Here is a 16,000-nt window from a genome sequence, read left to right as displayed (position 1 = left end):
ATGTAACAATCCAGCGTTTACTTTACGTGGTGATGTTAATTCATATATATCCTCACACACATTTTTATTTCGAACTCTACTGCCTCTCCTTAATAACTAAATGAAAAAAAAAATATAAAAATAAACAAATTACGTACATTTGTTCTCTTTAGACCTACTGATCCAACCTTTGGAGTAAAACTCAAATTTAAGGTTATAAATTCACTCAAACTTGCTCAACCCTTGGGACAAATATGGGTTTCAATACAAAACTCATTTATGGGGAAATTTAGGTTAGGATGTCCCTCTGGGTTAATGGGCTGGCCCACCATATACGTGTATTTTATTTTAGTTTTATATTTATAAATTCATTAAATCTAATGATTAAGATCTAATATGATCAAATCCAACCGTAAAAAAAAAATTACAGTCCAAATTTAAATCTAACGGCTAAAGTAATTAAAAAAATACTTTCATGTGTTTCATATTTTTTTCATAGTGTTTCATGAGTTTTATAATGTCGGTTTAGTGATTTTTCAATATTTATAGAAATCTAAATATTTTTAGGTTAAAATGTTCATAAAACTAAATTGTGATGGTTTACATAATTTTTTTTTAAGTTACTTTAAGAAAAAAAAATTATCCTTAATACATTATTTAGTAATCTCGGGCTAAAAATTTAACCCATAAGGGTTGGATCAGAAAAACTATTTCTGGATTGAAAATTTTAAGTTTTAACCCAATGATTGAAAATGGTCTTATGTACTCATCCATTTGTTTATTCTTTTATCTTCTTTTGATTTATATGCGTTAGAATATAGATTGGCCATATGAAGAAAAAATTGACGGTTATGATGAATGTGGTTTTACTTTTGCATTATGGCCATTAAAGTTAAAAGCTTAGTTGGCTTGAAATTAGTGAGTTTAAAAGTCAATTATAGTTGAGGTTGTTGACCACGGCAGCATAAATTTTTTTTTTAGTAATTTCAAAGAAGGGTATTTTTTACAGTATAGTTTTTATTAAATTATGAGTCTATGAATTAAAAAAATGGAAGCTCCTAGAAACATTACCTAATGTAACTAATAATTTTGTGGTTTGAAAAATAGCTAGTTAAAGTTGGTCCATACTCCACCATCATTCAACTGCTTCTTTTTTGCTAGGGCTTCATTACTTTGACTTCCATGGCCTCCAAGTTTAGGTGTAAGCTAACGAGGGCTTAATTATTTGGACTTCCATGACCTCCAAGCATAGGTGTGGCTTTTGATTTACGTCTACACATACACAAGGGACGGCCACGATTCTCCGTCCAACTGAACTAAGTGAAAATCAGCAAACTAATTACGATAAAATGAATCTTATTAGGAGGGGAAGAAAAGTATTTGTAGCTAATAGGCGCAGTGATTTTCTCTGCCTTGTTCAACGTCTAACGTAATAAATTTATTAATGATTGAAAGGAGGATTTGATCAGAAAAAGAAAGAAAGAAAGGATGATACAAATAAACAAAATAAATGTAGGAATCGCATAATTAATTAAGTTAACTCCGTCACAAGAATTAGATTAGCTATCGTCATCGAGGAATCCAGTTGTTTAGTCACTAAGGTGCAAAAAGAAAACAAACCCTAGCTAGCGTATGTACATTATTAATTTATACGATATGATCTTTCCATATGAATATCCAAGCTCTTGAACGTCTCTATTACACAAAAATATAATTAAAAAGGTATACTGAATGACATGATTCTTTCCACAAAAAAAAAAATGGATACTTTGGATGCGGTCCCTAATCCTTAACATTTTTTAACTAAAACCTTAATGGTATTCAAAGTTTGATCAAAGTCATTTGACTTTGTACACCTCATTATATTACAATTAATATTTTTATTTTTATAGTTTTGACATTAATTGTTTGATATTTTATGAGATTTATAATTCTATAAATTTAAAATCCCTCATTATAATACTATTAGAATAGGTTACAATAAAAAAATTCAAACATTTTGATTGAATAAATGGATAAAAACTATGTAAAAATAAGAAATAATAAATGGCAAAATAATATATCCATAGTGTTATAAAAATTGGTACATTTCACATATAACAAAGTGGTACATTAATAAAAAAGAATGGGTACATTATAAATAAATTAGGGTACAGATAAAAGATTAAAAAATTATGAGTACAAATGAATTTTTTTTAAATATAGGCGCTAAAAGAAATTAATACATGGGTACAAAATAAAACTAAAAAGAAAATACTACAAATTTTAAAAAATGTTACAAATTAAAAGTGGGTACAAACTAAAAATATAAATATACGATACAAAGTTTAGGCATAAAACATAAATATACCATATGTAATTTTTCTATCATTGATTAAATATACAATGTCACGTGACGGTATACACATGGGTACAAATACAAATAAAAATTTTAAAAATATGGGCACAAAAAGAAACTAATATATGGGTACAAATTAAAAATGAAAAAAAAAATTGGTACAAATTAAAAATAGGTACAAACTAAAAATAAAAATATATGATAAAAATTTAACCATGAATATAAATATACTAATTGTAACATTTTTAACACTAAAGGAATTTATTTAAAAATAAAAATTATTTTATTATTCAAATAACTAATGATGTTATTAATACCAAGGACAAAATTGAAAATGAATAGGATTTTAATCAATGTAGTAACAAAAAGAAGAATGTGAACCTAATTTCTCCAAAAAAGGGAAAATGACATGATTCTACCTATTAAGTTGATAATTTTAAATTGTTTACTATGTAGTGAGACATCAACGTCTCTCTCTGACCAAGTCAAAAACAAATACGATACTCCAATTCGGATCGCATGGTGACCTAATGGATAGAGACGAATTCTAGGTATTGTATTTCACACAATACATTTTGGGTTCAATTTCTGGTGAAGTACACGATGTTGATCAAAGGAGATTGAAATACCTCTATGAGTCTTTCCGACCCTCGAAGAATGAATTTCTGTGTCTAAGGCATCAGTTGGCCTCCTTTTAAAATAATAATAATAATAATAATAATAATTCTTTAAGGAAGAAATGAAAATTACGTACATCTTTTTATATTTTGATAGTAAATTAATGATAGTGGCCAAACACAAAACCTACACATTTCTAAATTTAAATTCAACTATCTACTTAATCATTGACTTCAACGACACGAAACCAAAATCTTTCTTTATTGTGAATGTGAGGTACCATAATTGATATTCCCATCGTTACCCTTTTTCAAAATATTTTATATCAGAGTAACAATTAATATTTTTATGTTCCATGATAACTAATTTTTATACATAAATATATTTTCTTTGGTCAAATTTTTTGAAGAAGGAAAAAAAGTTTGTGAATATAAGAAATTAGACAAGTCGAACTACATAAAAGTTATGTAACATGAATTATACCATACATTCAAAATACTGGTGATTCTTGTGCATATAAACTGTATCTATTTGTAACCCTGGAGCCATTTTATTTTTAAAATATAGATAAGATATAAAGTAAATCGACCACACTCCCCACGCCATGCGAAAGCAATGCACAGTATGAAAGACAAATGAAATGGATTGATTTCAATGTACGTGTTTTGGACATGAACAATCCTTACTATTATTATTCCATCCTTTTTGCCACGCAAATTGACCGACTAATCCAAGTCCTTGCTAAAAGAAACTCGCAAGTGGCGTGTGGGAAAAGTAAGCGAACGAAAGATGAGATGGAGATGCAATGGAACACACAACATGCAAGAAAGAGAGAGGAAAAGAAAAGGAAGGTCCCCTTCAATAATATAGTAATAATACGGTCAAGTTTCTTGGTTATAAAATAATAAAGTGATGGGTTTTGCCTTCCATCGATCGCTTTTGAATTTTGATGTGGCCACAAACACAATACATAAGATAAAGGCTTTTTGCCTCAACCATCCGACCAACTAATTGTGACTTTGCCCCTCCAGATAAGATTCCCAAGCACCACTGCTTGCTTCTATGTGTTAGCTTCAATTTCTCTCTGTCCGGACTCAGTTCAGCTGGCCACGGCCAACCCTGCCGATTGATCATGTGCAGTCGTTATGGGTGTAAACGTATTATTGAAAAGGTAGCACATGTTTGTTCCCCCGGTTTGATTTAGAACGCAAATCTTATATTTTCGTTCAACTGATAAAAGTGCTAGACTGTTTTTGTTACACATAATGAAATTGAATCTTAATTTATTGTAATTATGACTGATTTATCATTATTTGCGCTGAAAAGCACTCATTTACATATATGAGTTTGATAATGTGAGTTACTACCATTCATTATACAATAAATACGTATTTGTCTAAAACTTATTCGTACGGATCACTCTCTATTGGGGAGATGGTCAAGAAGATGTGTAATCACTAAACAGAGACCATTCATTATACAATAAATACGTATTTATCTAAAACTTATTTGTATGGGTCACTCTCTATTGGGTAGATGGTCAAGAAGGTGTGTGGTCACTAAACAGAGTCTAAATGGCATTATTCAGTGTCCAAAATAAAACTGCATTATTCATTGGAGCATTGCACCAACATATTAGGGCAAAAGCCTCCACCCATATTTTATAAGGCCCAAAATATCAGACTGACCTCCGTATCACAACCCATATTTTCTATCATCCATGAGCCTGTACGAACAGGTTTGAGTAAATTAAGGAAGTGAAACACGAACAGTGCTATTCTGACCCTCATGTGATTTTGATCAGCCTTTGTTTGAGTAAATTAAGGAACTGAAACACAAACAGCACTCATGTGATAAGCCCTCGTTTGATACTAAGATGATTTTGAAAAAAAATAGCATTCAGCTTCAGCATTTTTTCATAGTTTTGGATGAAAAAAAGCCAAAACACAAAGCTGCAAAACCCAGCTTTGAAAAATCAGCTTTTTTTCACATCTGTTTTATATAAAAGTTTATCAAACACTATAATACTGTTTTTTTTTTTCAAAAGCATTTTTACAAAAAAGTTTACCAAACACTATGCTGCTTTATTTCATAACTGCTTATTCTCACAGTACAACAGTTTTTTTTCAAAGCACAACAATACCAGACCAACCCTAAGTTTGACCTTTAATGTGATTTTGCCTCTTGATGTACGGAAATGCAGACATATCAGCAGGTTATAATATTTTACAGCTTCCATGTTCAACTCAAAAACAGATCATTCGCTTAGTACAAAACATAAATATTTTAGTAATCAACCTAGGTTCAGTTTATGTTCAAGTAAATTCATAAAAAGTTTATACGAAATTAATACCATTCCTATTTCAATTCACATAGTTTGATAAACAAATCAACATATAATATATTTACACACATGAACTGACGAACTAACAAACAACATCCACAATTTCTAAACAATATCAACATATACTGCTCAATATAAACACCGGTATACTTCCGATTATCCACCGGGCACGGCCAAACGGACAACACCAGACTATACAATCTGCCAAATTTTTTCAGACAACACTGCATCAAGAAAAATAAAATAAAAAAATAAAAAACTCCCAATATATAACTCGTCTTGCTTGTTTCACACGGTTCATCCACATGTAGGAAATACAGTTGAAACAAAGCCAGTAATTATTAATTAACTTGTTAAAAAGCTTAGGAACTTATTAATAAATCCAGCATGGTTGAATAATTATAACGAATTACTCTTTCTTTTTGTCTCCGCCGGAGTTTTCCTTCTCCATGCGCTCGAACAAGCTTCCATCGTAAACAGCTCTAACTGTATCTTTTTGCAACAAACCATTTTTGTCCTTGCAAAGCACATATAAGATCTTCCATTCTGTATAGGCAGCCAACCTGCATTTTATATATTCTCTCATTAATTTAGTTCTGTTTTCTAATTTATATTTCTGCAGGACATGAACATATATGAGAAACTTACCATCCTGCATAATCCTTGGGATCCCTGTTAGCCTTTAGCATGCCCATCAGTTCATCTGATGTCAACGCATTTGGATACGTATGGGCATGCTTCTCAAAGATTTCTTCAAATTTCGACGGAACAAACCTGAAAAATTGTAATTGGAGAAAAATAATTAAATACAAAATACTAATGAGAAAATCCAAAAAGAAATCCGAGAAATGCAAAAAGATGAAGACGTAATCCAAATTCCAAAAAGAAGGTGATTAGAGTAGTTGATAAGTGAAGTGATATACATGTTAAAAACATTTTTTTTTTTTACACGTTTTTGTTTGATTAATTTTGGCAGTTATATATATTTTGTTTGACTTATACAATTTGATTTCTAGAAATATAGAGAGGCGTAACAAGCCCAAAAAAGTGCGTGAAAACCATCTTCCTTTTCATACATCTATGTTTATCCTTTGTTATCGATATATATGGATAATACCATCTCTAACCCTTGGGCTAAAAGCCAAATTTTTTAGCATGTAAAATTTAGCTTTTAGCCCATAAACGGTTTTTCTGCTCTAACCCTTATGACCTAAAATTTTAGTCAAAGATTATTCAAAAATGAACTTAAGCTAATTTTTTTCTTAAATTAAATTTAAAAAAAAATAAATAAATAAATATGTAAACTATCGTAAATTAATTTTATGAATATTTTAATTTAAAAATATTTAAATTTCAATAAATATTGAAAAATCACTAAATTTTCCACAAAGCAAGCCTTCAACTTTCACCAATCTATCAACTTTCACAAAACTTTTTTATTTTGATTTGTGCCAACTGCACCATCTTCGCTAACAAAAACACATGCCAAGCATAAAGCAACATCTTGCCATGTTGAACAATTTGTAAATGGAAAGAAATAGTAGAAAGATAAGTTGGAAGAATTGTAGAAGAAAATTGAGTTTTGTGTGGATGTTTAAACAAATACATAGGTATTTATAGAGTTTTTGGATGAATTTTGAGTTAAATATATTTTTTTAAATTATTTTAGTCGTTGGATTTAAATTTGGGATGTTAGTTTTTTTTTACCGTTAGATTTGATTATATTCGATCTCAGCCGTTGAATTCAATGTATTTTAAAATAACATATTTTTTAAAAATGAAATTTGAATATGGACCGTTGGATCAACCAACAGTCCTTAAATGATGGCCGTCGGATGGGGAAAAGAGCCGTTAGGCTCGGGGGAAGTGGCCAACAGGGCATGACAGCGGGCCCCTACTTTGTCGGGAGCAGATTCGAAGCAAGCTTATGCGGCGCGTCTGCGAGTGGGCGGGCCGAGAGTGGCCCAATTTCAAGCAAGTCCACGAGGATTGGGGGGGGGGGGATTTGGCCTTTTAGCCCAATGTTTTAGCTTGGGTTGGGTGGTGTTTGGCGGGAAATTTGGCAAATAGCCCAGGGTTGGAGTCAGTCTAAAAGAACATCAATTGATATAAATAAGCAAAGTGTGTAAAATGAGAATTTGAATGTGTGAAAATCATTTTTTGTTAAATATAAACTCAAACGTAGCTTTACAAGAAGCTCAGCTCATTTTGGAGTCCAAAAGCAAGAAATTATTATCATGCATGTGATTAGTTAGAAATGTATATCAATTCCAAACGTGACAACGACCACGACCAACAGTTGGGGAGTTCATTATAAAATAAGCACTTAAGCAGAATAATTTTAAAAATTTATAAATGATTGTGAAAATAGTTTTAATTGGTTGGATTCAATGCTGAGTGTAGAAAAATTTAGGTTCTCATTATACAAGTGGTTAGATTCGCTGAGTGTATAAGATCATGTTCCAACACACTAAAACGTTTTTAAAAAAGCTATACCAATTAAAACTATTTTATTATATAAGATCTGACAGACTATATAATATAATATAAGAAGTAGATTATATGTACAAAATATAGATTAATTAATCAATTAATTAATTAATAATTATACCTTCCTTCATTATCATAGACTCCAGAGTCACTGCCATGTTTGGCTTTATGGATGTTTTTAACTTCAACTGGGAAAAGTAGAGAAGGGAACTTTCCCTGCACCAAACATACAGAAGCCACGTCACTTCCGCTCGACGTAATATATAGTATACAAATTGTAATATTAGGCATGTTCTAAAATATCCATAATATTTTGATATTTTTATTGAAATTTCCGTGTTTTTGGACTACCAATATTTCCGATATCATCGATATTTTAGACTTTGCTAAGTCACTCATGTATCTTACCATGCAATGTATAAAGTGTAAAATATTGTACTAATTCATTATATATAAATGATTATGGTGTGTTTAAACTTCTTTCATTAATTACTACATATTTTCTACTTACAATGTTACCCAGCTCGCTATATAATCAACTTAAATCAGTTATATCTATCATGCAATGCATTTCATTCCAATTTTTTTTTGTGATAAACTAATAGATAATTGACTAAATAAACATCATGCAAAGTTTCAATAAAAATTTCCAAGTTTTTTTTACAATTTTCGAGGTTTTTATTCAATTTTTATCGATATCGATAATATCCCGATATTTCCATCGAAATTTCTATGTTTTTGGACTACCGATATTTCCGATATCATTAATATTTTATACCTTAATACTAGCAAATGTGTCGACATAGACAATTAGACATAATTCATTTCCCCTAATACACATGTTCTTTGTTTGCTTAATGCGTCACAATTCTCTTATAACAACGCACATTCAATCAAATATTCAATAACATAGTGTAAAATAAACATATTTTTAGAAAAGTTGCAACCTACGTTAATTTTAGAGAGTTTTAATTAAACATTCCCAGTACTATTCATTTTTAACGAAAAATCACATTTTTATATTTTTCTAGTACTATTTACTACATCTTTATTTGTCATTTTTCATTAAAACTTTTTTTTTTTTTGGAATTTTCATTAATTTTCCTTTAATTTTATGAGGACTCCAATAAGTGATAAATTTTGTAAACGAACGAGTAAAAGTAGAAGAATTCCCTTTTTGTTTAGAACAATTATAACCTATAGAACCGGAGAATTAAACCTCGGAAATTGTTACAAGTATATTGCTTTAGAGATGATGTTAGAGAAATTAAATTTAAAGAAAAATTTGTAAATTAAATAATGTATTACCAATAAGAATAAACACGTTTAACAACGTTTAAATTATAATCTAATCATTAACTTTTATGTCATTTAGTTTGTAAAATTTTATTAATAAATTTAATCTTCTTAACATTATTTTATTTTAAAGCAACCGAACTGACGTAACCACGTCAACAAAATTAAAACAATTTATCCCGGCTTCTCTGGTAAGGTAAACACAAAAGGCGCTTTAGTGCTAGTGCTAATCAAATCAACATTTTTCACCAGCACTATAAACCCTACAAGATATTCGCCACGTTCGATTCCATCTACAAACATGTGGATGTGAGTGTTCGAGCAAAAATAAATGATGGGAAATTTCGTAATTCTCCATGTGCTTCACTTTCTGAACGGGCACAGCCATAAAACAAATATTCTGATATGGGAACGATATTTTAATCTATGCCGCCGGCAACTAGTCTATTGCTTTGTAGTTATAGCATTTTTCTTATTAAACAATTTGTCACGGAAAGTGAATCAGACCTAGAACTTCGGATGCATATGCGAATGATAACCGTAGTGAGCTGAGTGAGAGAGCGAGAGAGATACCTGGCGAGTCTTTCGACTGAGGGCCGCGTTGATGAGAAAGGCACTGACTGTCGACAACATGATGCCACACCCGATCGCACGAAAACCTGTTGATATAACACACACGCGCGCGCGCGCGATCACTTGTTTAATTACAAAGAGATTATGAATAGTAATGATCATGCATACAGGTTTTAAAGAAGAAAAGCAAAAAACAATTAATAAAAACCTTGAAAAGTTTCCCAAGGATAAACAATGCCATCGTGATTCCTGTCAAAGAAGGCTACATGTCTCTGCAGAACGTCCTCTTCGTTGGGTACGAATGTCCCACCATTATTCTCTGCATGCATCAGCAATTTGAGTACAAACACATCACAAGGTTTATGCCAATTAATTAACATATAATTAAATTTAAAACATATATAAACCCTTCGTTTAACTCCAAGCGAAACGGCCGGAAAGTTCAAGAAAACCTAGAGAGAGAGAGAGAGAGAGAGAGAGAGAGAGAGAGAGAGAGACTGCATACCTTGTTGCTTACTGTTTTCTGACAGAGAAGAGGAACCCATATTTTTAAGAAGGATTGAAACTCGAGAGGGGAGAGAAGAAGGTAAATTTGATCAAATGCAATGGCGGTGAAGGAAAATTAAGAAAGAAACCGATCAATAAATCCAACCTTGTAACGAGCGGAGCAACTTTAGAGAGTTGTGGTTGTTTTTTTCTCTCTCTTTCCTGAAACGTCCGATTCACAACCACGCAAACTGTTTATTTATACAACGGGCTAAAAGCGAACGTAAATAATTTAAAATTTAAGTAACTGGAATGGCATGGTGATAGATATTACTTTATAATTATTGAAATTTATTGTGTTGTGAAAGCTTTCCGGTGTAAATATCGTCCCAAATGGCACACGTCCCCGCACTGGCCCTCCCACGGTGACTATAATTTCCCACAATATTATCGTTTTCCTTATTTTTATTTCTTTGTTCGAATATTTATTTATTATTATTGTTATAGCACATACAACATAGACATAATCAACAACCCTTTTGGAGCGGTTATTGTGGATTGTTGTTAGAGAGTTGAAATCCTTTCCGGATTTTTTTGCTCGGAGTACAAAGATTATGAGATTTAGATAAAGTCATTTTAAGCAATGCGATTGCATTAACGTATTTTATTAGTTCACCTTATATGAAGTAAAGAAAAATTTTGAATGTATTTATCTTTCTTTTCAACGGTCCAAATCTTCTAATCTTTGAACTTCGAATACAGAAATTCGATACATACCACATCAGCTTTTACGTTTGCTTTTGGTTTACAGGAACAGATATTAGCTGTTACTTCACTTCCCCATAGTTTCTCAGCTCTCTTTCAAGTCTCAAGTGTGAACGCTCTTCCTATTTTATCCACGCAAACAGCACCTTTCACGGCGGTTTTTGTTTGTTCTGGGACCTCTTTCCTCCCTTGCTTTTTCAGAAATCAGAAGCTTTCCCTCCCACCGAGTTCAAAACCACAAATGTCCAAGTGAACGAAGCTTCGCCATCTGCATCAATATTACCTAATGTATTGTTTTTTTACTACTGTTGTCTTTTGCAAAGTTAAAAAAAAAATACTTTTTTATTTTCTAACAAACGATAAGGTATATGTTATTTATTTAAATTATATTCGAACTTAGGCGCAGTACAATGCTCTAACTAACTCGACTAAATCCATATACGTGTTAATTCAACCTTGAAAAATGAAAGACGATTTTTATCTCTAAATTTTATTCATACGTAGCTCACTTCTTTTTAGGTGTTAAATAATGTCAAACTAAAATACTCAACAAGTATTATCTCTCACTGAAACGGAGATGATTCAACCGTCCCTTCTAGTACGACTACCTTGTCACAACTTCTACCGGTCACCAGCCCTACCTAGTTATAATCTCTTTGTTGTTTTTTTGATCGACCACATCTCTCAGTCTTATCTCTTAAGTGATGGCGATGCGACATTCTACCCTCTTTTAAGTCTTTTCCCTCCTCAAATTTCTTTTATAAATAAATGGAGGGGTTGGTGATTCTCCTTTTTTCGTTGCTTGTCGCTTAACAGCTAAGAAATCCTGTTTTGGGAAATGATACTTTACCTTAATCCGTTTTCATGGTAGAGTAAAAGCAAAAATTGACTTACTCTACCATGATCAACAACTGTTCATGCAGTCAAATGACGTTTTTTGCATTGACGAAAAACAATAATATCTATGCACTCTGAATAATATGTATTTTAACATCACAATGTATAATTGGTTTCACATAAATAGCCCCTTTGGCTTCGGAGTTGAACATAAGTTGTTCTAATATTTGGTTGTACCAAATATTAATCATCATTCATAACAAACATAATTGTCTTGATTAGAATTTAGTATCAAACTATACCGCTTCGGTCATGAAAGGAAAACAAAAGGTATTGAAGAATCGATATTTCATAGTCCTTTCGTCCTTTGGTTCATATAATTACATATCATGTACCCGCATAACCCACTCGGTATTTGGAGCGGTTTTAAACGTTTTCACGATATAAAATCTAAGAAGCAGCCAGTCAAATATAACATCCTCATAAACCTACGGAGCCGTTCATCCAATTCTGCAAATACAACAACGACAAAACACAATGCTGTCACATTCTAAAAACACACGTAAACATTCAAGAATGCAGTGGACGTATGTACAAGTCCTCGTAACATGGTGATATCTCTCCTTATCAAGGACCTGTACTCAGCTTCTACAAAATAAGGCGGTTCATGCCCGAAGTATAAACAACGTGTGTGTAAATAACTGTAGGAAAACATCACATACACAAGTCTGTCTGCCAAAACCATACGTAATAGTAGAACAGACATTACAGCTCATTGTTCCAGATGGAGCGATCCTTAACTACATTAGGCAGGATTAGCACATAGATGCTCCTTACCAGGTATCATTCTACATGTATACTACATTAAGTGTCGTGTGTTCGTTCAAGTCTGACCTTAGATGATGCAACATTTCACCACAAGCCCTTTTTGATCGACCCTTCCCTCTTCATTGCCTGAAAATACATATTCAAATATTGACTCTCCATTTCGACATGATATGAACAGAAGGAAAACAATAGAAGCAACTATATTCGATAAAGGAATAGTGTAGTTCTGCTAATAAAACTTTAAAATACATAAAAAGGTAAAGCATGTTCAGCAGGAAACAGCAGAAATTAACAAACCTTCAGGTGGCTGAGCTAGCTTTCGGTTTTGTGGTGACATCATCTCTTTCTTCAATTGTGTCAATATGTCCTCCATCGTATATTCCCTTTGCCAATTGGCAAGCATGGGGAAAAGACTGGGTTCAACCTGGTAATTAGTCCACCCGTCAGCTTGTTTCAACCATAACAAAGGAACATATTTGCAGGTAAGAATCCCCTACCACTCCAGTATCACGATTGACACAGGTCACGTTTATTCGTGTTTGGAACCTAACAGTTGGTGGATTATCTGGATAGTCCTTTCCACAGAACAGTTTCAACTGGTAAATGCGCCCTTCGTGCACAGTCTAGCAAGAAGCAAGATCGGCAAGACATTAAATTCAAAGAATGATGTTAATTCAAGGCAGCATTCCATGATTTTTTTTTTTTTTAACTTAAATGCGCATTTGTGGGCAGCAATTTACCTAAAAAAGGAAAATTAAAAAGAATAAGGAACCTACATTAGGAGGTCCAATAATTGTCCCTGTCCATGACTGCATATAAATATCATCAGCATCATCCATTCCATAGCTAACAGTGCCATCCCCAATTCCCTTTTCACCCCTCTCAAGCTCTTCCAGTAATCTGAAATTCCTGGGAACTACACACAAAAAAGAGTCAAGACACATAATTACAACTCTTGCATGATTTGATAATAATGAATGCCATACTGTAACAAATAATCACGAACAACAGGAATAAGACAATTGTCTAACAAAAAGGATTGACACATCTACTTAGTATAACAAAGAAAACCAAAGGCAGCTTCAGTCACAAATCACATCAAATTCATCACAAAATTAGAAGCTAGTTCAACAAATACAAAAAGGGAAATACCCCAGGCTTTCTCCGTTTTTTAGTCTTATATATTTTACCAATAAAACTCCTGGCAGAAATACTTTCATCGGCTTTCACGTCCTCAATAACAGCAGAGGTTCTATAAATTCTTTTCAGAAAGAAATAGAACATTAGCTAAAGGCAGGTGTTATAATTTCCAAGTTGAGAGAAATGAGAAGTGTTTACAATAGTATGCCAAAACACTACAATCTTGCACTCTCTATGGAGAAACCGTCTGAAAAATGGTTATTGAAAAGTGGAACGACCCTTGTGTTAGCAAAGACATGGACACTTTCTCTAGATGATAAGTAATGGTCTTTTAAAATGATCTTGGGCCTCAGAGTGCTCCTTTCCACCTCCAGAAGAGATGTACCCAATCAAATACCATTTTTAGAGTGCTTTACATAATGTTAACACAAAAGATGAATAATCATGTCTCATATTAGAAATTACATTGCCTCCCCTGTAAGAGAAGGATGCTAAAAATATATGAGGCGTTTGTTTTGGCACTGGTGAATCTAATCTCAAATTTGAGGTTAGATTCAACTATGGAGTTATGTTCAGCAAGAGGATTGTGGAGGAACTGACACATTAAAGAAGGCAGAATAATGGGCAACCGTGTTTATAGGAGAGAATGGAGGTTTCTTTAATTTTCTTTGCAAGGAAGTGCATAACGATTTAGGCAACCATTCACGGAGGAAAATGCTTCAAAGAAACAGAAGTACAGGGAAAAGAAGAAGAAGGAACGGGGTGACTAAGGCACAACATGACTTCTGAATCTATATCTTGTTTCTTATCACAATTTTCGGCCAAGAGGACAGATAATCCAAAATCATTGCCATTCACATAACATCACCTTAGCCAGCCCCAAAAAACTTGCAGTAGCCTCACTGATAAAATAGCATGGGTACCGTAGTAATTAGTGAGGGGTTAAAGATGAACCTCGAAGGCTCAACCGTACACGTTAACGTTATATATCCACCGTCCACGCAAACTTCATCATTCCTTGTCAAATTAGATTGGAATGATTCGATCCTTGATGGACACTTTTGGCTAACAAATCCCAACATTGATTTCATACTAACATCAATTCGCACTTAGTTCATAACCCAAAAGGACCAATCAAGCTCACAACACACCCTATAATTCAGGACCAAGCAACCAAATTTGTAAGCAAATATAATCAAAAATCCACTTCACTAGGTTTACAAACAAGCAAAACAGACCCAAAAAATGCAATTTAGCTCAAACAAAACCAAGAAATTAGATCATTCAGGAACAAAATCAACATATAACAATTAATCTGCGAAAAACTTCGCCGAATGCAAAATTAACTAAAAAGGTGAAAAATCTAGGGTTTTGCGAGGCTCACCGACGACGCTTGATCCTTCGGAGCCCATTTTTGGACGTTGAATTTGCAAAGTCCGGATTACGGTGAGATGAAGAGAGAGAGTAGCAGAGAGGTTGCGATAATGGATTGAAGACTGTAGGAAGTCCAATACGGTTCGCCGAGGGCAAAGTCACGCATGGAGAGAAAAGGATAGAAAGCAGGAAGAAGAAGAAGAAGAGAGGAGGAGGAGGATCCGAGTCGAGTATTCCTTGAGCTGAGGGTCTACCGTTATTCTTCTGCACCTGCGCATCTCAGACGTTCATCAATCACTGCAGTGGAATTTTCCATTATTCCGTACATTTTGGACGAGTCAGTAGAAGTAAGACCGTAGATCTGTGGCATATGAAAAGATGGGTCCCACAAAAAGGGTAGAAGAGCCGTTCTAAAAGGTTTTTTTTTTTTCACTAGCATTCTTACATAAATGTTGGGCAAATGATATATGCACATATGTTTTTTAGTTTCATACAGAACATTTCGTTACTGACACTAAAAAATTAATCTTTCATGGACTCGCTGCTTTGGTGGATCACTTGAGTGCTAATACATTTTCTGTTTCATAGAGCTAGATTAGTGAGCTATTATGTTATATTTTATCTTTAGAGTAAATTCAATTCAACGATAAAAAATATAAAAAAGTATATAAAAAGCGAAAATGAATGTGTAAAAATTGTAATTTTAGGTGGTAAAAATTGTAATTTTTTATTTCGACATTTTTCACTTTCATAAGGTTGGCATTTTCTTTTGTTCAATGGACGTTAACATTTTTATAACCTTTTCATAAGGTGTACATAAGTACTTTTAATTTTTTTTTTCCGTATATTTTTATTGGTTATTTCAAAGCTACTCACATTGGATACAAATTTGTGTGATATTACTGTGTTGGCACTCAAAATCAGGAGGTTAA

At 32.8% G+C, this 16,000-nt stretch overlaps 2 protein-coding genes across 2 annotated transcripts; both read right to left on the bottom strand.

Moving 5' to 3' along the window:
• Positions 1-5,270: 5,270 nt before the first annotated feature.
• LOC103444567 (probable peroxygenase 4) lies at positions 5,271-10,524 on the bottom strand. The gene is made up of 7 exons (XM_008383515.4): positions 10,144-10,524; positions 9,847-9,957; positions 9,639-9,724; positions 7,891-7,985; positions 5,928-6,053; positions 5,693-5,842; positions 5,271-5,503 (listed from the first exon to the last, which is right to left on the bottom strand). Exons 1-7 carry the CDS (start codon positions 10,181-10,183, stop codon positions 5,494-5,496), a joined length of 618 nt encoding a protein of 205 aa, XP_008381737.1. The 5' UTR covers positions 10,184-10,524; the 3' UTR covers positions 5,271-5,493.
• A 1,535-nt stretch (positions 10,525-12,059) lies between these two features.
• LOC103444568 (ubiquitin-conjugating enzyme E2 variant 1A-like) lies at positions 12,060-15,529 on the bottom strand. Its single transcript, XM_008383518.4, has 6 exons — positions 15,079-15,529; positions 13,331-13,470; positions 13,052-13,177; positions 12,852-12,978; positions 12,621-12,680; positions 12,060-12,236 (listed from the first exon to the last, which is right to left on the bottom strand). Exons 1-5 carry the CDS (start codon positions 15,104-15,106, stop codon positions 12,622-12,624), a joined length of 480 nt encoding a protein of 159 aa, XP_008381740.1. The 5' UTR covers positions 15,107-15,529; the 3' UTR covers positions 12,060-12,236; position 12,621.
• Positions 15,530-16,000: the final 471 nt, after the last annotated feature.

This window comes from Malus domestica, chromosome 16 (genome assembly GCF_042453785.1).
Source record: "Malus domestica chromosome 16, GDT2T_hap1".
NCBI lineage: Eukaryota > Viridiplantae > Streptophyta > Magnoliopsida > Rosales > Rosaceae > Malus > Malus domestica.
Note: the sequence above shows the minus strand (reverse complement) of the source record. Positions and strands in the feature narration are given on the sequence as shown.